Source organism: Plecotus auritus (genome assembly GCF_963455305.1).
Source record: "Plecotus auritus genome assembly, chromosome: 7".
NCBI lineage: Eukaryota > Metazoa > Chordata > Mammalia > Chiroptera > Vespertilionidae > Plecotus > Plecotus auritus.
This window is the reverse complement of record NC_137774.1, coordinates 68,406,318-68,428,762: the sequence shown is the minus strand read 5'-3', so window position 1 is coordinate 68,428,762 and position 22,445 is coordinate 68,406,318. Positions and strand designations below refer to the sequence as shown.

At 48.2% G+C, this 22,445-nt stretch overlaps 1 protein-coding gene and 1 pseudogene across 6 annotated transcripts in view; one reads left to right on the top strand and one right to left on the bottom strand.

The window, feature by feature from the left end:
• The window catches only part of KATNIP (katanin interacting protein), a 236,131-nt gene that overhangs the window by 160,925 nt on the left and 52,761 nt on the right, over window positions 1-22,445 (top strand). For 3 of the 5 annotated variants that reach the window (XM_080679383.1, XM_080679386.1, XM_080679382.1), the window contains 5 exons: window positions 9,082-9,347; window positions 10,258-10,323; window positions 12,191-12,297; window positions 14,060-14,162; window positions 18,026-18,241. In XM_080679383.1, coding sequence (XP_080535509.1) covers window positions 9,082-9,347; window positions 10,258-10,323; window positions 12,191-12,297; window positions 14,060-14,162; window positions 18,026-18,241 — 758 coding nt within the window. The remainder of the gene's footprint in view (window positions 1-9,081; window positions 9,348-10,257; window positions 10,324-12,190; window positions 12,298-14,059; window positions 14,163-18,025; window positions 18,242-22,445) is intronic. The other 2 variants (XM_080679385.1, XM_080679384.1) reach the window with 2 other exon arrangements.
• Window positions 4,464-5,922, bottom strand: LOC308253709 (F-actin-capping protein subunit alpha-1-like; annotated as a pseudogene). Its single transcript has 2 exons — window positions 5,704-5,922; window positions 4,464-5,258 (listed from the first exon to the last, which is right to left on the bottom strand). The product of its transcript is annotated as an F-actin-capping protein subunit alpha-1-like (transcript).

Here is a 22,445-nt window from a genome sequence, read left to right as displayed (position 1 = left end):
CTGCACTCAGTATGCAGGACCCTGGTGGACCACTGTCCCAGGGTGTGAACTGCTTCCGCCCCCCAGTTGGATTTGAGACGAGAATGTGGGCATCTCAAGACCAAACAGGGCTCCTTCTGCCACTCCCATTCAGGCTTTTCTGCTCAGCTGTTGTCCTGGACATTTTGCCACACAAAGTTGTATATAGCCTCCAGGCCAACAGGTGTGTGGCAACAGGGAGTGAGGGTGCGCTGTGGAAACTGGGAGCTTATTCGCTGTCTAAAGGGGCACTGCTACCCAGCTCCAGCTTATGATTGTCACACGGGAATGCCAGTCAAGGTTGCCAGATCGAATGGTTTTTCAAGAGATGCCAGGAATCCCAATTTTTCTTTTTTTAAAAATTCTTGGCATCTATTTCCAATAAAAAAACACACACATAGAAGTCACACAACACACACCTGCTAGCTGGTTTTGGCCTGTGGACTTCTGGCTTATGATCTCTATGCTAGACTCTTTCACGGGTTTCATATATCTCAGTGGATTCCCAGGTGATTTGGCAGAGACTCTGAGCTTTTCGAGTCACAGCTGGTGGCCGGGAACAAGTCACCTGGCCGGTCAGCCGACCAACAGCCCCGTGTGCCCCTGTCTTGGTGACATGTGTTGTATTCATGGTAAATCTTCTGAATGACACGCTCTTTGTTTCTCTGCGAGAGAGACGAGGCCAAGTCCCAGTGAAGCGAAGGGAAAGTGACATGAACAGCAGGGGGATGGTTTTCAACCAGAAAATAGCGGTTTGGAATAAATTAAAATGTGCAATTTGGCTTTGCTGGTGGCACAAATTTATTGTGTGAATAAGTGCACACTTTCCAGATCCAGGATGAGAATAATGCCCCCCCCTCGCCCCCGGTGTGTCCAAGCTGCTGCAGTAATGGCTCACCCGAGTGAGCAGGGACAGCTTCACAAAGAGTTAAAGTATTGTCACCTCATGTGTCATGAGGATCACAGTAAGCACAAGGCGGTCAGCAGGAAAGTGATTCAGGCAACGTGGCCCCGTGGACAGACGTCTCTGGAAACCGCGGGTGGGGAGAGCTCCGGCAGCGGAGCTGCGGTGTTGACCTTCACTTGGAGAAAGGGCGATTTAATTTTGAAAAGCATCTTCTTAGCATAATATGACTCTAAGGGCACAGGCAGCGCCGATGATCATTTGCCGGAGGAGCTCCCCTCCCAAACGAAATATGCCAGAGCAGAAGGGTTTGTGCGGACAAAGCTGGGTCCACTGGGAGAGACCACCTTCCACGGTGTCCTTTCCCAGAAGAGGCGGCGTGGGCTTGCAGGGCCAAGGACAGCTGGTGACCTCAGGTAGCTGTTCACCCAGGCCCAGACCACTGGGGCACCTGGGCGGTACAAAGGCCAAGGTCACCACGCAGATCTTTGTAAACTGATTTAAAGTGCGCCATGCCGGAAATGGAGAAGGAGCTCATGAATTTCAGGTGCTGCCCGAGCACTCTGCCAGGGCGGGGGCCTGCCCCCGCCATGTCAGTGCTGCACATTTGTTTAGTTGTATACAGGATCTCAGTCCCTTATTTATAGAATCATCCACAGCAGGATTTTCCACCTTTTTCATCTGATGGCACACATAAACTAATTACTAAAATTCTGTGGCACACCAAAACATATATATTTTTTTACCTATATGACTACAATAAGTATAATTTTGATTCATTCGCACTGGACGGCTATTGTCATTTGTTTATTTGACAATCTAAGGGAAAATAGATCAGTGCCCCTGACTCATAGTCAGGATTGCATGTTTTAAGAAATCTTGTGACCCACCAGGGTGCCGTGGCACACGCGTTGAAAATTGCTGCGCTGTGGGATCTGAAGGGTCAGGTGATGGAGGAAACAATATACGTTAGTGATATGCACAGATATGGAGGTTGACAAGGTTTGGGGTTGAAATCATTTTCCATCGCTCATTTGACAAAAACCATAATGCCAGGTGCCCGTAAGTAAGATGGGCGTGGCCTCTTGAAGCCATGTCAGGCCTGTGGCTTAAATGGCCGCACGAGAACTGAGCACAAGACTTCTCCACCTTCACTGCCCACCACGCTTTCCTTGTCCCTCGCTCCAGCTCCCCTGCCACTCTTCACTCTTCACTGAGCCCATCTCTGCCCACCTCAGGAACAGCCTCTCCGTATGGGTGTTCTCAGGCTTCCTGCCTCGAGGTCTCTGCTCAGATGTCACCTTCCGGACCGAGTGTCTCCTTCCCCTCAGCATCCTTCCCCTCCTGGCTTCTCTCGCCCTCGCCTGCTTTTTTTGTTTCCCCAGCACTCACCACCTGCTGGCATGTCCTGTGTGCACCTGCGTTCTAACAGCACATAGCAGAGGTTGTGAGTGTGAAGACAGCGTGTGCCTGTTGCACCCACCCCTGTAGCCCTGAGCCCAGAGCAGTGTGGCATCCCACAGCGTGGTCAGGTCTAGAGCCCGTGTCCTGCTGCCTTCGCGCTGCTGGGAGAGGTTCCGCTCAGCTCCCCTCGGGCGTCGTGTGTTTGCAGTGCAGGAGTTCAGCCCTGCTCCGCTGTAGCTCAAGATCAAGTCCATTAGTGTCCCTTCACTCCTTCCTTCTGACCTCCCAGCTCCCTCAGGCACTGGATCTCCTTTCGCCCCGAGTGAGGAAGACCGCAGCGTAGCTCTCGGCACCCTATTACCCGCCATGTTTCAGTCATTGAGGATCCCCCTCCTGCAGCTCGTTAAACCGGGTTCCTTGTAGCTCGGACCGTCTCTGCCCTGTTTCTTTACCTTCTCATCCCTCTAACTGCAGAGCAGGCCAAGGAGCTGATAAGAAGGCAAGCAGGGAAAGTTAATGCAGCCTTGGCCGGGTGAGCAGAATCCCCGGGTCACCTTGCAAGCAGCAAGCAGCTCATTACTTTTCTGTCCCCAGGAGCAGCACTGGGCAATGACAGAGTCCATCAAAGTCAGAAAATGGCCCATTGCTGCTTACCACGCAGGCCAGCCATCCATGGGTGCTCGAGGGCTCCTTTGGGTGCCCTTGACACCACCACCACCACCCCTCCCCCCCCCCCCCCCACTCTGGGAAGCAGCTTAGACAGTACTAGACCAGCCCCTGGGTTCTATTGATCATGCTTCTTAAAACTGGAGTAAGTTATGAACAAATAAAACTAAGGGGGTTTCACAAAAATTTCATATTTGAGCTTGTCCTAAAAAAAAAAATGGCAATACTAGGAGCACAGGCCAATATGGCAGGTGTCGCCTGGAGCTGGGGGTTGGCTCCTTACTGAGGGGGGCTCAACGCCACATTCAGTCTTTCTTTCTTTTCTTTTTTTCTTTTTCTTTTTCTTTTTTTTTTTTTTTTAGAACAAAAACAGGTATATTTCTATTGGACTACCTGATACAGAGGATAGTGTGGTATGGGTAGACAGTATGAATGACAAATAATACAAATATATTTTATTTGAAATAAACAAATATGCTTACACAGCTCAATAGGTCACTTGGAAACAAACTCTTGCTTGACTGTATTACTGAGCAAAAACAAAGCTGAAGCACAAACAACCTTCTTTTTTGACATGTATATGCAGATAGGTAGGAAGACACTACTTGGTTTTTCAAAAACTGACCTTCCCTTAAGGCCTGGTCATAGAAGTGTAAACAATGTAAATGAATCCACCATTTCAGTTGTCATCTCATATCTATGTCACCTGTGTATTCTGAGATCACACATATACCTGCCAATAAACCTGGAAGGGTTGCTATATCACAGTTACATTTAAGTTCTTGGCAGGCAGGACTGAGGAAAAGTAATTTAGAACAAGTTTTACATCCTATTTAGAACAAATCACTAGTATTCCCTTAAATAACAGGTTACAATAGAAAGATACTGCCTGGAAGTTGTCCTTTTCACTTTGGTTCCTTTTTAGGTTTTGTTTGTGATTTACATAGCTGTTTGATTTGTTTGCTTATAGTACAATCCTGCCACATGTATTAAAGCACAGATACCTATTATTTCTTCGTCTTCATTTTTCAACTCTGATACTCTACTACATCCCTCATATGTCAGCAGTTCTGGAATATTAAAAAAACAATAATGGGTAAAACTCTGCTAAAAATGCAGATGTCTACAACTACAAAGGTACTACACAGGAAGGAGACAATAAGGAAGGGAAAAAAGCCAACACGTTCTTGTACAGGGAATGTGGTTCAAGTCTTTGGATTTAAAAACAACTTCCCCAGAGAAGCTGGCTATAATGGAAATTTCCAGAAAACTTCCTGTACCCAACAAAAGTACCTGAAAAGCCCCAATCCAAACTTTTGAAAACTACAGTTATGCAGTGCTCTAAGAGATGATCAAGGCAGTTGAGGGAGAGGATGGATGTATCTTCCATTCAGCTACAGTTGGTATCACAGCCTCTTTAGCTGTTGATGATCAGTATAATCCATGGAAATACCAGGCGTGCTTTGAAGGACAGGGGTAGAAAAGCAGTGAACATATTACCTGTCTATACCAGAAACAGGGCTTTATGGCTAGGAAAATTTTCTAAACAGTAAAATGACTCCAGGATAGGTCTTTCTCTTGATCATTAAATGTGGCAGAATTAAAAAAAAAATTTTTACAAGTAGATATAATGAAAACAGAAAATTACAAGTCAGAGAACATAAAAGTATCAAGACAATGCTATAGGTTCAACAGTATTCCATGAGGCTAGAAAACCTGTTAACTTTGAAAGCCCTAGCAAAATATCACTCTTGTTTATAAATCACTTATTTATCATATGACCATACATTGAAACCTTTCTTTCCATGCACTGAAGAATCTTACATTCAGCCTTTAAGCATTCTGCATTTCTTTGCCAATCTTGTAGCTGAGTATCTTGTTCCAGTCGATTTTGGTGCGGGTAACTGGAAGCTGCCGGCGCAAGGCCTTGAATGTGGTGTCTGACATTGTTTGATAGTTTTCACTAATTGCTGTCTGATACTCATTTTCTGCATGTTCTATGATTTTAATAAACTCCTTGGCAGTTTGTGCTTCATTCGAAACAGTTACTGAATCCTGTACATCTTTATGACTAACCAACTGAACATTGCCATCTTCGTAATAGTGTACCTGAATCTTAAGTACTCCAACCACCTGGGCTGTAGGTAGCGTGATGGTGAACTTCCATTCTGATCTCCAACGACCATTCCAGAATTTTTAGGCACAAACTGGTGGCTTTCAATACATGCAATAATGGTCTGTTGCCCTTCTATAGTTTTAGCATAAACTGTACAGAAGCCACTGGAATAATGGTCTTTCACATAGGCCCTTAAAGCACTGTCACAGGATTCTCTCTAAGACTTTAGACCTCCATCTACTTCCTCTGGCTGGGGGTCACTTGCTTCTTTCTGTAAGTGATCAAACTTAGAAGAAATTTTGTTTCTGGGATCTAAAAATCTGCTGTTACCCAAGTCACCGTGTTCTGTAATTAAGACCTGATCTTCATATCCTTCTATCTTTTTTTTTTTTTAAATATATTTTATTGATTTTTTACAGAGAGGAAGGAAGAGTGATAGATAGTCAGAAACATCGATGAGAGAGAAACATCGACCAGCTGCCTCCTGCACACCTCCTACTGGGGATGTGCCCGCAACCAAGTTACATGCCCTTGACCGGAATCGAACCTGGGACCTTTCAGTCCACAGGCTGACGCTCTATCCACTGAGCCAAACCGGTTTTGGCATATCCTTCTATCTTTACAGGCGTGAACTGATCCATTTATACAGGGCAAATGCATGTGCTGCCCCTTCCCTGAGGAGATTGTCATTATTAAGTAGTAGCCGAGCATCATTGAATACTTCATTCAATTCCCCTGGGGGTGCATGGGTGATGAATTTAGCAGCTATGCGTACCTTCTCCTCATCCGACACCCGATCCTTGAAGTCGGCCATCTTGGGCTGCTCTCAGCGCCACATTCAGTCTTACTCAGCGTGCCTGCCTCTGGTCCCTGGGCGTTTGCATTCACAGCCCCTTTCCTGGGTACCTGGTAGAAATTGGTAGTGCCCCATTTTAGTTTGGCTTTTCCGTAAAAACCCATAGTCGCATCACCCAGCGCCTGGCTGTACTGGAGGTCACCCATGGAGCTGCTGTGTCCCCTCCCTCCCCTGCCAGTGCCACTCTTATGCTGCTACTTGAACTCTTATTCAGACACAGCGTTCTAACGGCACATAGCAGAGGTCAAGTGCTCCAAGAAGAATCTCCAGTCATCAACAGTGATGGTTTCCGGAGGTCATGAGGATGAAAGGACACTGTTTTTCAACAAGCCTTATACCAGGTCATATATATATGACCCCCGCTGTGCCAACTCAGCAGCTCCACTTTGATGCCAACACATCCCGGACCCAACCTGTCCAAACCTGAGCCCCACTCCTTCTTCTAAACCTGCTCCCCACAGCCCTCCCCAGCTCAATTGAATGCAAGTCCATTGCCCACTTCCTCAGGCCCAAATCGAGTCACCCTTGGCTCCTCTCTCTCCCCCAGCCGCACCTATGCTGTCAGGAAAGCAGTGGATGTGCAGAATCTACGCTCCGTATCCCTCTGCCTCTGCTCCCATGCCTCCCTGCACAGCTGCACTGGCCGCTGACCGGCCTCTCAGAGTTCACCCTCACCTCCCTCCAGTCTGTCCACCTACGTCAGCTCCGGTCATCCCCTGCTCTAAACCTTTCCGTGGTTTCCCACTGTACTCAGAGGAATGGCCTTACTGTGTGACCTGGCCTTCCCTCTGCTCCAGCCCAAAGTGCCTTGCTGCCCACGGACACACCACAGGCCTCTCGCTCTGCCCTGGTGCCTGGGCCATGCTTCCCTGGTGCTCCCTGACGCCCACCCTCCACCCTACACCCCATCTCCTTTACCCTGCTCTGCTTGTCTTGTTTTTCCATGTCATTTTCTGCTAACACCCTGTACTATTTATCTTTCTCTAGCTATTGTCTCTCTCCCCAAGGGTGGGGAATCTTGACCTTTCTGATCACTGCTATGTCCCCAGTGCCAAGAATAGATGTGGCAGAGTGGCATTCAATAAATTCAGTAGGTAAAAGCCTCTCTCAAGATCCCAGTAGAAATATGTTGAGCAGTTTTGTTTTAAGAAATCATTGAAGGGTCTTCTTTTTTTTTTTTTTTCTTTAAATTGATTTCTAGAAAGAGATGAAGGGGGAAAGAGAGTCATTGACATGAGAGGAAAACCTTGATTGGCTGCCTACTACATGCACCCCCTGCCTGGGATTGAACCCACAACCCAGAATCAGCCAGCCTTTCAGTGCACAGGACGACACTTAACCAACTGAGCCACACTGGCCAGGGCAAGCAGTTCTACTTTTAAGTGGAGGGTTTTTTTTTAAACATAGAAAGAATCCAAATATAAACAATTGAGAGGATGTTATAATGAGCCCCATGTGTCCATTACCAGCTAATTTCATTTCCTCTACTCCCCAGATGATTATGAGGCAAATTCAAGTCATCATATTATACTGTAGATATTTTAGCATGCTTTTCTTTTTACAGCTATATAGTACTCTACCATTAGGTGGATATACCATAACGTATTTTATTCAGCCAGTCTTATTGGATGTTTTTTGCATATCACTTTATACTTTATAAAACCAATTTTCCATTATTGGAACTTCCAAAATCAACTGTACCTTTGCAATACTATTTTTCTTAAATTGAAGAGTAATTTTTTTTTGTAATTCTTGTTATTCCTGCAAAAACAAAATAAAGCAAAAATATTTCAAAATATTCATCCTTTTGCCTTGGCCAAGTGGGTCATTGGTTGGAGCATTGTCCCACGTACCAAAAGGTTGTGGGTTCAATTCCTGGTCAGGGCACATACCTAGGTTGCAATTTCAATCCCCAGTCAGGGAGCATATGGGAGGCAACCAATCAATGTTTCTCTCTCACATAGATGTCTCCCTCTCTCTCCTCTCTCTCTCTCTCTCTTCCTCTCTCTCTCTTCTCTCTCTCTCTCTCTCTCTCTCTCTCTCTCTCTCTCTCTCTCTCTCTCTCTTCTCTCTCTTTCTCTCCCATCCTCCCTCCCTCCCTCTCTCTTTAAAAAAATCAATAAACATATCCTCTGGTGAGGATTAACAAATAAATAAATATTCATCCTTTTCCATGATATTTTGTATTATTCCTTATAGATAGATACTTTGTTAGAGGCTTAATTTTTAATAACTTTTTATTTTGATATAATGTCACACTTAAAGGAAGTTGCAGGGATAGTACAAATGACCTCCCATAAACCCCTCATCCAGGCTCACCAGTTGTTAGCATTCGGTCCCAATTGCTTTATGATTGCTGTGTGTGTGTGTGTTTTAATCATTTGAGATTTTAAAAAATACATCATTCCCCTTTATCCCTGAACACTGCAGTATGCATAGTTGCCCTTCTGTATTTGGGGGGATTGATTCCAGGACCCCTGTGGACACCAAAATCCGATGCTCAAATCCCTTATGTAAAATGGGGTAATATTTGCATATAACCTATGCACATCCTCCTGTATACATTAAATGATGTCTAGATTATTTATAATACCTAACACGGTGTAAATGCTATGTAAATAGTTATTATTCTTATTGTTCAGGGAATAACAACAAGGAAAAAAGACTGAGCACATTCAGTACAGAATCAACGATCACAGGCCCAACTAAATAGTGCACATTTGAATCTGCGACTGGAGCCCGCAGATACGGGGGGCTGGCTGTATCTCCTGAGAACAAGGGCATTCGTTTTATGTTACCACGGCACACTTAAGTTATGAAATTTAGGCTAATTTAGCATTAAGACAATGCTGTTATCTAAGCTACAGACTAGGTTTGGATTCCTCCCCTTGCTAAATGGTGCTCTTACAGCAGCTCCCCCAGTCCAGCCCCAGGATGGCCACTGCCTTCAGTGGTATGTCTGCCAGTCTCCTTTAATGTGGCAGCTCTCCAGGCTGTCTGTGTCTTTCATGACCTTGACATTTGTTTTATAGATTGTTCTCAACTTGAGTCTGATAGCTTTTAAGCTGCACTCTGAGAATGCATTCTAAAGGGAGACCCCCCTGTTTTTGCCCCCAGGCCCTGGAAGCCGATGGGAGAGACCCCTATCAGCAGCCCGAAAACCTGTGCTCCAGGCTGAGGACCCCCAGGAAGATGCATCAGCTGTGCTCCGAGCCATCCAGATGGAGAATGAAGCCCTGCAGAAGGCGATCCTAAGCAGAAGGGCCGAGCCCCCCAGCAGCCAGCTGCAGGTGCCGGTGTGTTCCCTGGCAGAGGGAGGGGACCTAGGAGGACTCTGCTACTCCGGGGCCAGGTGTCTGAGCAGCGCTGGCACCGAGCACGTGGTGAGGAGAGAGTGACGTGTGGGCATCTCTGACCTCACACTGACATGCACATTCATTGCTTACTGCACAGTCCCTCACCGCCTGCCAGAGGTTCCATTTCCTCCACCTTCCCATTTTCCATTTACTGCAGAAAGCCCAAGTTGAATGCCAATATGTCTCTAATCCTTGCCGATTTCCCTGCAAACCTGACACCTTAGACTAGGGTTGCAAACTGTAGGTAAGAGAAAGGATGGAGTAAACGGCAAGCCCTGGCTTCTCTGGAAAGATGTCACTCCCAGAGCATGAGCACGACAGGCCTCGGGGTCCTCCCCACCCCTGCAGTCCTGCCCTGCCTACTTCACCTGCTCAGAAAACCTCCCTGGCCCTACAGTGTTTGAGTTTGTGCCTCCTGCCCTGGGCTTTGAGCAATAAGCAGGAGAAACAGTGGGGGAGCAGGGCCCCTTGGGAGCCGGAGGCCCTGACGTGCTTCGGTGTACACATCCTTTCTCAGAAGCACACTCTCTGACTCAGCTGCTGAAACCTTTGACCCTAGCTTGTCCCACGGATGCTCACAGTAACCTTGAAACAGGCAGCACTGTTTCATCACCCTATCTACAGAGGTGCCGATGGCACCAGGGAAGCAGGGTGGCTTACTCAGGCCATGTCTTTGGAAGGGGCCCAGGTCTGCCTGCCTGCAAGCCTGGAGCCCGTCCACACCACCCATTGCTTCGCAGCCTCCAATGTGGCCTGTTCTTTGGGACATTCATTGAGTGGCACCTGTTGTGTTTTCCTGGAGCTCAGTCCTTTCCTGGTGTCTGTGTATAGGAGATCACAGGACGGTCCCTGCCCCTCTTCACCCTCATCTGTCAGTGAGGCGTAGACAGTGGATGGCTTTGTTCTGACCTCAGGTCATGTGATTATATCATTCCAGGGCGTGGAGGAACCCCCAGCAAAACCGTGGACTGGTCTGCTGAAGGCACAGGAGGCGAGCCCAGAGGTCAGTGGAGGCCCGAGAGGAACAGCAAAGCCCATGCCCACAGCACCTGGTGCTCCAGAGAGCTTTCCTCACATCACCCAGCAGGTCCTCGCTGCTCCTGGGCATGGAGCTGTCCTGCCCATTCCATGTCCTGCCCATTCCATGTCCTGTAGGGGCTTAGCCAGGCCTGCTGACTCCAGTTTCTTGTTACATTTCTACTTCCTGACAAGACAACACCAAAAACAGATCTTAGTGTTCTGAGTAAATAAATTCTAGCCCTACCTACCTAGGTTAATTAGACCTATCTCGGCAAATACAGACGGGAATTAATAAAATGCCCAGGAATGTCTTTTAGGTTGTGCTCCAGTCTGTGCTGTGTGCTCAGAATACAGATCAGATTAGCCCCTGGCCTTGCAAAGCTTTCAGGCAACAAGCAAATGAAGCCATAAATAAACAGGTGACTTCAGAGAGATGACAAAGCTGACTGGGTATGGGATGGTGGCTCTCTCCGGCAGGTGGTCCAGGGAGGCCCCTTTGAGGATGTCCCATGTGAGCTGAGCCCTGTGTGTTAAGAAGGAGCCAGCCAGCAACAGGAAACAGCATTTCAAGTAGTATGAACAGGGAGCAGCTTTGAAGTGAGAATGAGATGGCAGATCAGGAAGAAGCCTGGTTTTGGGGGGAGGAGAGGAGAGAGCATCCAGTTGAGATAGAATGGTGTTCAGGCAGCACCGAGAGCACTGTGGAGGTTTCTCTTTGTATCCCTCTCACTTGTTCTGCTGTTTCCTGGTCATCTTAAACCGTCCCTGGCTGATGTCCGGACAGGTCTGCAACACTGCCCACCCTGTGCTCCAAGGTTTCTGGATGACCTGACCCTGACCCACAGGGCTTCCAGTGACTGAAAGCATTTGCAGATAGAGAGCAGAGCACATTTCCAGTTTGTTTATTTATGTATTTATTTATTTATTTTAATATATTTCATTGATTGTTTACAGAGAGGAAGGGAGAGGGATAGAGTTAGAAACATCGATGAGAGAGAAACATGGATCAGTTGCTTCCTGCACACCTCCTACTGGGGATGTGCCCGCAACCAAGGTACATGCCCTTGACCAGAATTGAACCTGGGACCCTTGAGTCCGCAGGCCGACGCTCTATCCACTGAGCCAAACTGGCTAGGGCACATTTCCAGTTTAGATGACATATTTTGAAAAAGGGGGAAAGGCAAAAGGGCCTAATGATGTTACTAGAATTCTCCATGGAGTCCCATTACTTTGTCGCAGATAGAACAGGGGTTGAGATGGGGAAAGGTGTTGATGAAATTTATTTTTATTTTTCACTTACTGATTTTAGAGAAAGAGAAACATCAATTTGTTGTTCCACTTATGTATGCATGCATTAGTTGATCCTTGTATGTGCCCTGACTGGGAATCAAACCCACAGCCTTGGTGTGTCGGGGCAATGCTCTAACCAACTGAGCTACCCGGTCAGGATCTAATTTTTTTATTTTTAAAGTTCTTTGGAGCTTAGGGCGGAGAGAAAGAGAGGGGCAAAGAGAAAAGGTACGCACCTTGAGGGAAGAAGAGGGGAAAGGCACAGGCCTGAGAGAGAGTGTACAGGGAGAGAAATTTTTCAATAGCTCATTGAAGCAGATCCTTTCCTGGGACTTCCCAGATCATAAGAAACTGACATCCCTGTCTTTTTGCAAAGCTCATGGGAGGGGGTTCTTGATCTCATCAGTACCGGCCAGACGCTGTCACTCTCACTCCTGTCCCCTGCTTCCTGCAATGGGACTGGTGACCTGAGAAATATGTCCCTTTGACCATGGCTCTGCTGTATCATGGGCCAGGAGTGTCACCCCAGACATCTGTTTAATAAGCCTTTCCATCCTCAGCTGCTTCCCATCACCATGGAGACCAACACGGAGGAGCCATCCCAGGCGGCAGGGGGAGCCAGAGCAGTCAGCGCAGCCATTGACAGAATCGTCCTTTTGGGGAACAGGTACTTACCACGAGGACTTCAAAACAAAAAGAAGAAACCTATAGCAGTGCAGCTGGGAGGGCCTAGGTTACTGCAGACCATTTAAAACGCTCCTTTAGACTGCACCCTCCCTCACTCCCACTCTAGCCCTAAACGCAGAAGTGACGATTTCTTTCAGGCAAGTGTCTCTTTGCTTGTTCAGTTCAGTCCAACCTGGGAACACTTCACCCTCCTCAAAGGTGCCCACGGAAGACCCCCCACAGGGGCAGTGCTGAGCTTGTTCCCAGATGGCCTGGGGTGAGGTGGGGGCTGGCGGTCCAGAGCAGCACCCTTCTTTTCTCTGTTAACATTTGTTCTGATGCAGCCTTCTGCTCCATTAACATGCAGCATCGGTTATTGAAACTGTCAAGTTTCATTATCAAATAAAGGCTTTCCTCTGGTTTTCAGGCAAAATTGATCTTCTGTAAGCTGCGCCAGGTTGAGCCTATGTTTACAAGCACACACTGGCCCACAGCCATGCCCGGGCACCGTGCGGAGCCTGCTCACTGTGGCTGCACCACTGCCCGTGCCGGCTGGGGGCGAGGGGTATGCAGCATTACACAGCACATGTGGGGGTGTTTGCAGACAACACTGCTGGGTCTGGAACCCGGGGCCTCATAAACCCGAGGTGCAGAGTGGTCTATAGGCCAGGGGTTGGCAAACTTTTTTGGTAAAAGGCCAAATAGCAAATACTTCGGGCTTTTCACCTTTTGTGTGTTTGTTTTAACCACCCTTTAAAAATGTAAAAAACATTCTTAGTTTGCAGGCCATCTAAAAGCAGGCCACAGGCTGCATTTGAGCTGCAGACTATACTTTGTGGACCCCTGTTATAGATTTTCGTTGTTGTTAATCTTCACCTGAGGATATTTTTTTCCATTGATTTTTAGAGAGAGTGGAAGGGAGGGAGTAGGGGGGGAAAGAGAGAGAAAGAAACATTGATGTAAAAGAGACACATTGATTGGTTACCTCCCACCTGCGCTCTGATCAGGGCTGGGGATTGAACTGCAAGACAGGTATGTGCCCTTGACTGGGATTGAACCCAGGAGGACCCTTTGGTGTGTAGGCTGGCGCTCTAACCACTGAGCAACACTGGCCAGGGCCTGTTGTAGACTCTTACCAGTTACTAGTGAGCTTCAGCTGGCCATCTTGCCCCACGTGGTTACTTTTATTTAACTGGTCTCATCACTACCTTTACAATTATTTATAGAGGAAAACATCCCATGTGCCCCTTTGAACTATATGTGGGGTGAGTATAGTCGACCTTTGAACAACGCAGGTTTGAACTGCGTGGGTTCATTTATACGTGGTTTTTTCAATAAGTGCACAGTTGGCTCTCCATATCCCGGGTTTTGCATCATGCATTCACCAACTGCAGATGGAAAGCAGTGTTTGTGATCCAGGCTGGGAGTGCATGGAGGCAGGGCTGAGTGGGCACACTGTTCCGCACCGTTTTATATAGGGGACCTGAGCACCACGGAGTGTGCCATCTGCAGGGGATCCTGGCACCAACCCCACACCGATACTGAGGAACTGTTGTTCAGTTTGGGGGGAGTCAAAGCTATACGCAGATTTCCAACTGTGTTGGGAGGTTGATGTCCCTAACCCCTGCATTGTTCAAAGGTCAACTGTACCTTCTCCTCACGTTGTCCCACGTCTCTGAGGTAGAACGGAAGTGGGGCTTTACTGGGAATGTCCTCTGTGTGTAGCATGTGTTACCTGATTGCTAAAACAAGTCCCATTTCAGGCAGCAGCAGAAGCTTCTGGAAGTCCTCCGGACCATCGAAAGCGACTCTGCCCATGTCAGCCGGGTGGCTTCCCCAGCCAGGGAGCAGGTGCTGGCCCCAGAGGTGAGAACGGCCTTCAGGGATGTAAATGCCCTCAGTGCCTCTCCTGGAGCTGAGGCTGGCAGGGCCCGTGTGCAATCATTTCTGTTTTGTGGGATTGTTCTGATGGCGGCCACCTCGGCGTCTTTCTGCCGCATGCATGTCGCCTCCTCCCCAGCACAGACAAAGGTCCCCTCCTCCTCAGCACACAGACAAGGGTGTGGCAGAGCAAGGCCTTGCAGCTCTCCACGCAGAGGAAATATACACAGCACGTGAGCCCCAAGGAAAGGCCCCGCATCACTGGTAGCCAAGAAATGCAAACTCAAGCAGCCTGCATGTCCCATGGGACATCCGAGTAAGTGACCTTGAGGGTAACCTCTGGTGCTGGCAAGGTTACAGAGGCCGGCCATCCTGCCCTGCTGGCAGCAAGGAGACGGTGGATGCTCTGGAAAAGCAGACGGGATGGACTTAGGAAGAGCCTTAGCAATGCTTGTCTTCCAGCCCAGTAATCCCCCTTCCTCACCCTCGGAAATCAGCAGCAATAAAAAGCTATAGGCACAAAGGTGTCTGCTGCTGAGTTATTGGAAGTAGAGAAAAATGAGGAAAAAAAACAAAAATAACATAAATGTGTCTTAATAATGGAGGTAATCAGGAAAGTGTGATATATCAGCATAATGCAGTATTACAAAAGGATGGAAATCATCATTATGGAGATTACCCAGATAGAAAATGTTAAGGCTGCAAGGTACCTGCAAGAGGTGACATTAGTCTAGTCCAACGTGACGGCACAGACACAGAGCGGGACATCCGCTGCACAGGGGGGCCCAGGGAGGCAGGGGATGGGAGTTCTTTCTTTTGTGTCAGCAGGTGAGTGTCCTGGCGCATCCTCCTCACCCCCCACCCCTGTACCCAAGCCCCTCTTATTTGGTTGGTGGTCACCAATCTTACGATTGGCCAATGAGGACTTAACATGGAGCCTCTCGCATGTAAGACTCATAACTGCAGAAAGCCCTGCACCCTGCCGGACGAGTCTCAGCTGAGCGTCTGGAACCACCTTTTAAGGGTGTGAGACCTCAGACAAGTGTCTGACTCTCTGGTCCTAGGAGGGCGTGGCCGTCTGTGGGGGGCTGGGACAGGGGAGTGAACGCTCCATGCCTGGCACAAGGCAGGGAGGAGCTGGTACACATCAGTGGAAAGTTTGCCATCTAGAAAGATCTAGAAAAGTCAAAGCTTTGTTCCTCCTGCATGGAAGTTGCCTTCTTAGCTGTAAAGATGCTAAGTGTGCTGAAACCAGTCACATTGAGTGGCCGTTTACTGATGTCTCCTTGTGTTACAGGAGACAGAAAACTTAAGGCAAACTGATTCCCAGAACAAAGCGAAGACAAATGACCGGGGCTTGTAGTAAATGCCACAGTGGGGCCAGGTGGGGTTGGTCCAACAGCGCACACTGTCCTCAAGTGTCAGCTGCATCCCTGAGCCCCTCCCACCACCACGCCCTCTTCTCTTGCCCTGTGGCCCCTGATAGCTGGAGTGGTTCCCACCTCTCACCCGCAGACCCCTGTCAGGAGAGAAGGGCAACCCTGCCCCACAGATCACTCAGCCATTCCTTCTGCTGGCCCAGGGGATAGGACACACTGGTTCCTGGGGTGGGGAATGGTTCATGTGATACCTCATGGCTGAGGAAAGAGAAGGGGTAACTCCCCACAGGAAAATCCAGTGGTCCTGGTGAGAGAGCCGCAGCGAGTGCCAGGGACCCGGAGCCTTCCTCCCTCCCCCCTCCTCCCTACTCCCTCCCCCTTCTCCCGCCCCAGTGTTGGTCTCAGACCCTCTGGAGGGACCTAAATCTCGCGATTCAGAGCAGGAGTAGCCGTGGAGTTGTAGCACTGATAAGTTGTGACACTTCCTCAGTTAACAGGCCCTTCAGCTCCTTCATTCGGAAACTCCCTGCGGGAACTTGCACATCTGAGATTACACTGGGTGTGAGATCCAGCCGCCCCTCTGCGAGGCAGCTCGCCATCCATCTGGCCCTCCTCCCTGCAGCCAACAGGCAGGGTGCATCGTACCACACCTTCACGCCTCCCACACAGCCTCCCACACCGTCTCCTGCACGGCTCACCTGGCAGTGCCTCTCACAAGCACAAGCTGGTTAACCTCCCAGCCCCCACTTCAGCCAGGCCAGCTTAGGTGTATCACCATTGGTCAAGCCTGGACTCGGACTCAGGGCAGTGGAGGTCTCAGCCAGCCCTGCACTGCACAGGAGGAGGAGGCCGGGGGTTCTGTGGGCCAAGCTAATCCTTCTGGGAGCCATGAGCTGACCTCCCTCCCTCCCATGCTTGTCCCCAGCGTGTGGCAATCAGGGCTCCTCCAAACACATGCTGAGAGCCAGAGCACATGTCGCTGGCTATTAATTAAAAAATAGGTAGGGAACATTTGCTGTTTGCTCGCTCAGCTCCCTGCTCACAGAACCAGTGCCGATTACCAGCGCTAATTACCAGGGGGCATGTGCACGTGGGGATGCGCCACTTTATGAGTGACTGATCCATGGCCACCCAAGGGGCCTCAGGAGGCCATTCCACAGTGTGGCCGTTTACTGATGGCATCCACGCAGCCTCTCAGACAGAATAGCCTGCCCGTGAGGGAGGCGGGCATCAGGTGGGTCAGTTGGTTGGGGCATCACCCCACACACCAAAAGATTGTGGGTTCATTTCCCGGCCAGGGCACATACCTAGGTTGGGGTCAGTGGTTGGAGTGTGTATAGGAGGCAACCCATCAGTGTCTCTCACATTGATGTTTCTCTCTCTCTAAAAATCAATAAACATATCCTGGGGTGAGGATTACCAATAAATAAAGATGAATTTTGCCTACTTGAAAAAAAACAACAACAATGAAGGAGAGTAATGGGGGAATGGACACACAGGGCCAGGACTCGGGACAGGGTCTGCTCTGGTGCTCATATCTCACTTAGTCTTGGTGGCAGGTGGATGGAGTCATCTCGGGTTCCTCATCTAGACTGAGAGATGTCAAGTGGCTTGTCCAGGTCTTGTGTTATCTACTGCATTATTCTGCTGGGCCTGCCCTAACAAATACCACACTCTGGTGGCTTAAATAAGATTCATTTTCTCATACTTCTGGAGGCTGGAAGTCCATGAGTGAGGTGTTGGCAGGTTTGGTTTCCCCTGAGGCCTCTCTCCTCGGCTTGCAGATGGCCACCTTCCCCCCGTGTCCCCATGGCCGTTTTTCTGTGCACGAGCATCTCTGGTGTCTTCCCACGTATCCAAATTTCCTTTGATGAGGACATTAGTCAGAATGCATTCCCACTCTAATGGCCTCATTTTAACTTAATTACTTTTTAAAGGCCCTATCTCCAAATACAGTTATACTTTGAGCTACTGGGGTTAGGGTTCAGCATGAATGTGGGGGGACCTGCCCAATTCAGCAGAAGTTGTGACATGCCTATAGGACTGAACACCTGGTAGTGGGGAAGAGGCATGCGTGATGTTCAGACAGAATATGCTGCCTTTTTTTTATATAGATTACAAGGAATTATATTCTTAGATTAACATAAATCCAAAAGTTTTCTTAACAACCCAGCATAGGATAAAATTAATAGAAATAAAAAATTAATTGTAAGGTTCCCTCCCCCCCCCACAAATATGCTGCCTTTTAAGCAGGAAACACTAGGTGCCCACGTACACAGTAGCTGTGTTTCAGTCTTCACAAATATGTGCTTGTTTAATCTTCATGGTAACCATAGGTACATAGTAACCGTAGGTCCAGGGTGCTGCTCTTACCCTCAGGCACGGAGGGTGGATAACCCGTGGCTCGGTGCTGGGGCTGGAGTTGGCCTGCCATGCTTCATCTTTGGCATCATGTTTCTCTCCTTTAAGGACAAGGTGGGGGTGAAAGAAGAAGAGATGAAAGATGCCATCTACGTGACGATGGAAATCCTGTCCAACTGGGGCAGCCCGTCGTGGGTGGGCCTCACCGAAGTCGAGTTCTTTGACCTGGACAACACAAAGCTGTACGTGTCACCTCATGACGTGGATATCCGTAACGCAGACACGCCGGGGGACCTGGGCCAGCTGGTCAACAGGAACTTGGCGGTAAGTGGAGGCGGCACTGCAGTGAGGCTTGGCCTTGCATTGGGATGCATCTTCTCTGCCCATGATGTGTCCTCGCTAAAGGTGGGGTGTGAGCAGGGGACAATGCAATCTCCCCTGTTACTCATTTGGGCCATGTGGGAAGGAGGTGTGGCAAAGGTGGGGCCTCCACACTGTCCCCCAAACGCTTCCCAGATCTCTGCTCTACGGGGGTTTCTTGGGAGAGGGGACGAGGAGCCAATTCAGCCCTTTCCTCCATCTTGCAGTTTATGACAGTCACCACCAAATATGGGACCTCAGAGGTTATTGAGGTCAATGTGGCTGTTTTGTAGGTAAATAAACTAAGGCTTTGAGAGGGCTTTGACTTAACCAAGGTCACACAGCTGGAAGGTGGTGGGGTCGAGTACACATCCTGCAGCCAGCCTGGTCCAGGGCCCAGGCCCACCCCCTCACAGTCCTGCTTCCCTAGAGCATGGAGTTCATGCACCCAACAACGGGAATGTTCCTTGTCTTTAAATATCTAACAGTTTTTTTAAAAAAACACTGGCATTTTCTCCTCCTGCCAATGCAAGTTGGGCACGAGGCTGTGAGCTAGCCTGAGACAGGATGACCGGCAGTGCCGTCTTGGCCGTGCTGTGCCTCCCATCCTTCATCTACGGGAGGGGCTGGAGACTGGGAACAGAGGTACCTCTGGGCCACAAAACAGGTGAGCAAGGGACAGGGGCCATGGAAGACTTTACCTTGGGTGCTCTTTTGCACCTTTTAAATTTCCTCCCATGTACATGTAAAAAAGTATGGAAACTGAAAGCATCCACCACATGCTTAGTTCTTGCTGTGCCGGGCATGGCCATGCGACCTGATTTATATCTAAGAGTGCATGGGCTCAAGGAGCGGAAAGGCCGGGCTTCACAGCTTACCACTTCTGCTTCGTGACCCCAGGCAGCTCACCTCACCTCTACTTCAGTCTCCTCATCTGTAAAATGGGGATGATAAGAATGCCTACCTGGACACGATGTTGTAAGGATCAAATGTGAATATTCAGAGCTTAGTACCAGGTCTGGATCTTCCTAAGGCTCCAAAAAATCAGCTGTCAGTGTTTTCACTGTTATTAACAGTGTTAATAACACTAAGAAGTGGATATTACTATTCCCATTTTAAAGGAAAGGAAACAAGAAAGGGGGCTTTGAAATCCCTAATTCTAGAGTTCCAGGTGTGGCTTTGGGCACCTTCTCCAAGTCTGTTTTTCTGCCCCCTGTAAAATGAGAGGGAGGTGGGTAGGTGGAGTTCTAATTTTGATTCCTAATTTCTAGTAACAGAAACTGAGTCTGGCTCATTTTAGCTGGTGTGCGCACTACCCCCAGGCCGGGAGAGGACAGGCCCATGTCATGGCAGTTGCAGGCAGCGTTCTGGATGCATGTGCACTGAGGGTTCATCTTTGGGGGGAGATGGGCAGTGTTTTGTTGGTTGATTAATTGGACAGTTGGTTTGTCATCACTCTGCCTGATGAGTCCAGGAGAGGAAGGCTCTAACTTGGCTAGGAGGCTGGCCACCTTGATGCCAATGCAACCAAGATGCCCCAGGGTCGGGGGAACCCTCCCTGAAGAAGCTCAGGGTTGTTACTGAAAGAAAGGCAGGACAGGTGCTGGATGGCCAAGAGGCCCCAACCTCCACAGGTGGGCTCGGGTGGTGTCTGCACCCTCCTGAAGAGCAGCAGCTCTGTGACTCTGAACCTTGAAAGAAACAGGTCCCCTTGGTCACAGCTATGTGGGTGCCCTGGCCTCGCACGCCCTGCTCTGCTTGCTGCTTCGAGTCCCCGGGCTCCCATGTGTGCAAGCCCCAGCCCTTGCCACCTCTCCAAACCCCCTTTCTCCAAAGCAGTGGCATTTTGGAAGCTGCTGTGCAGAACAGAGCATACCAGGGCCTATAAAAAGCATCACTGAGTTTGACGGGACCGATTCTGATGATTGCTCTCCCTTCTCCTCTGTTTAGCAGAGGCTGGTGAGCTTTGCTGTGTGAGAGCAGTGAGGACTCCAGCCCATGGTTTTTGTGGGTTTGGGTTGTTTTCTTTTGGGCCTGAGGTTGGGACATAGGCAGCTGCCTTGCCCTGGCTGTTGGATCTCTGGGTCCAGCTATGGGTGGGCTGGGTTCCCCCTGCTGCGCTGGCCTGGGGTCTCCCTGATGTGGTCCCGTGTGCCAGGCCTAGGACTGCCTCTTAGATTCACTGTGGGTTGACTCTTAACGACCCACAGTATGCCAGCCAGACACCCCTCATCTAATCCTCCCGTGGACCCTGGATCACTCTCCACATCTGATGAAGGAGGAAAGCAAGTCTCAGGGAAGATGGGTGATTTGCTCAGGCCGCACCACTGTGAGTGGTGGGGCCGTTGAGAGCTGGACAGAGGTAACTGGGAGTGAGGGCTGAGTTCAGAGGAGAAGCTGCTTGAAGAGGGAGTTGCCAGAAGATGACTTCACTGGTGAATCCTACTAACTAAAGAATTAACACTAGTTCTTTACATTCTCTTCTAAAACATAGAAGAGGAAGGAACACTTCCCAACTCATTCAATGAGACCAGGATTACCCTGATACCAAAACCAAAGATTTCCCAAGAAAACTACAGGCCAACATCTCTTATGAATATAGATGTAAAATCTTCAACAAAACACTAGCAAGTTGAATCTGGCAGTTTAAAAAAATATTTACACATCAAGACCTCATGGAGTTTATCCCAGGAGCACAAGGTTTGTTCAACATATGAAAATCAACCAATAGACCATATTAATACAATAAAGGGGAAAATAACCACATTACATTTTAATAGACACAGAAAAAGCATTTGACAAAACTGAACACCCTTTCATGATAAAAACAATCAGCAAACCAGGAACAGAAGGAAACAACCTTAGCCTGGTAGAGGGCATCTATGAACACCCACAGTGAACATCACACTTAATGTGACACTTAATGTAAAAGACAGAAAGCGTCGCCCCAGATCAGGAACAAGACAAGGATGCTTTTTCATCACCTCTATTCAACATTGTACTGGAGAACCCACCTAGGGAAGTTAAGTAAGAAAATAAAAAAGTTGGAAAGGAAGAAGCAAAACCATATTTGCAGGTGATATGGTCTTATATATAGAAAATCATAAAGAATCCACAAAAATCACTGGTAAAGCTAAAATTAAGTTCAAGTTTACAGGATAAAATATCAATATACAAAAATCAGTTGTATTTCTATATATGAGCAATGAACAATCTGAAAAGGAAATTAAGAAAACAATTGTATTTTTATAGTATAAAAAAGCATAAAATATTTAAGAATAAATTTCACCAAAGAAATAAATGCAAGATTTCTACACTGAAAAGTACAAAATAGTAACGACAGAAATTAAAGACCTAAATAAATGAAAAGACACCAGTGTTCATGGATTGGAACAGTGGTCGGCAAACTCATTAGTCAACAGAGCGGCAAATCGCGGCACGCGAGCCGCATGTGGCTCGCGAGCCATGGTTTGCTGACCACTGGATTGGAAGAACTAATAGTGTTAAAATGGCAATGGTTTCCAAATTTTCTACAGATTCAATGCAGTCGTATCAAAATTCCAGTTGTCTTTTTTGTGGAAATTGGCAAACTGATCCTAAAATACATATGGAAATTTGAGGGACCCAAATTTGAGGGAACCAAAACAATACTGGAAAAGAAGAAAAAATTTGGAGGATTCGCACTTTCCAATTTCAAAACTAACTACCATGTTACAGTGATCAAAATTGTGTGATACTGGCATAAGGATGGGTATAAGTCAATGGAATCAAATTGAGAGTCCAGAAATAAACGCATGCATCTGTAGTCAATTGATTTTCAATAGGATGCCAAGACCATTCAATCAGTTAGGAATAATTTTCTCAACAAATGCTATTGAGACAACTGAATTTCCACATGCAAAATAATGAGGTTGGACTCCTACCTCACACCATGTATAAAAACTAACTCAGTGAACGAAAGACCTTAAATATTAAGAGCTAAAACTATAGCCCTAGCCGGTGTTGCTCAGTGGTTAGCGCGTCAGCCTGCGGACTGAAGGGTCCCGGGTTCGATTCCCGGTCAAGGGCACATGCCCAGGTTGCAGGCTCGGTCCCTTCCAGTAGGGGGCGTGCAGGAGGCAGCCGGTCCATGATTCTCATGGATGTTTCTCTCTCTCTCTCTCTCTCT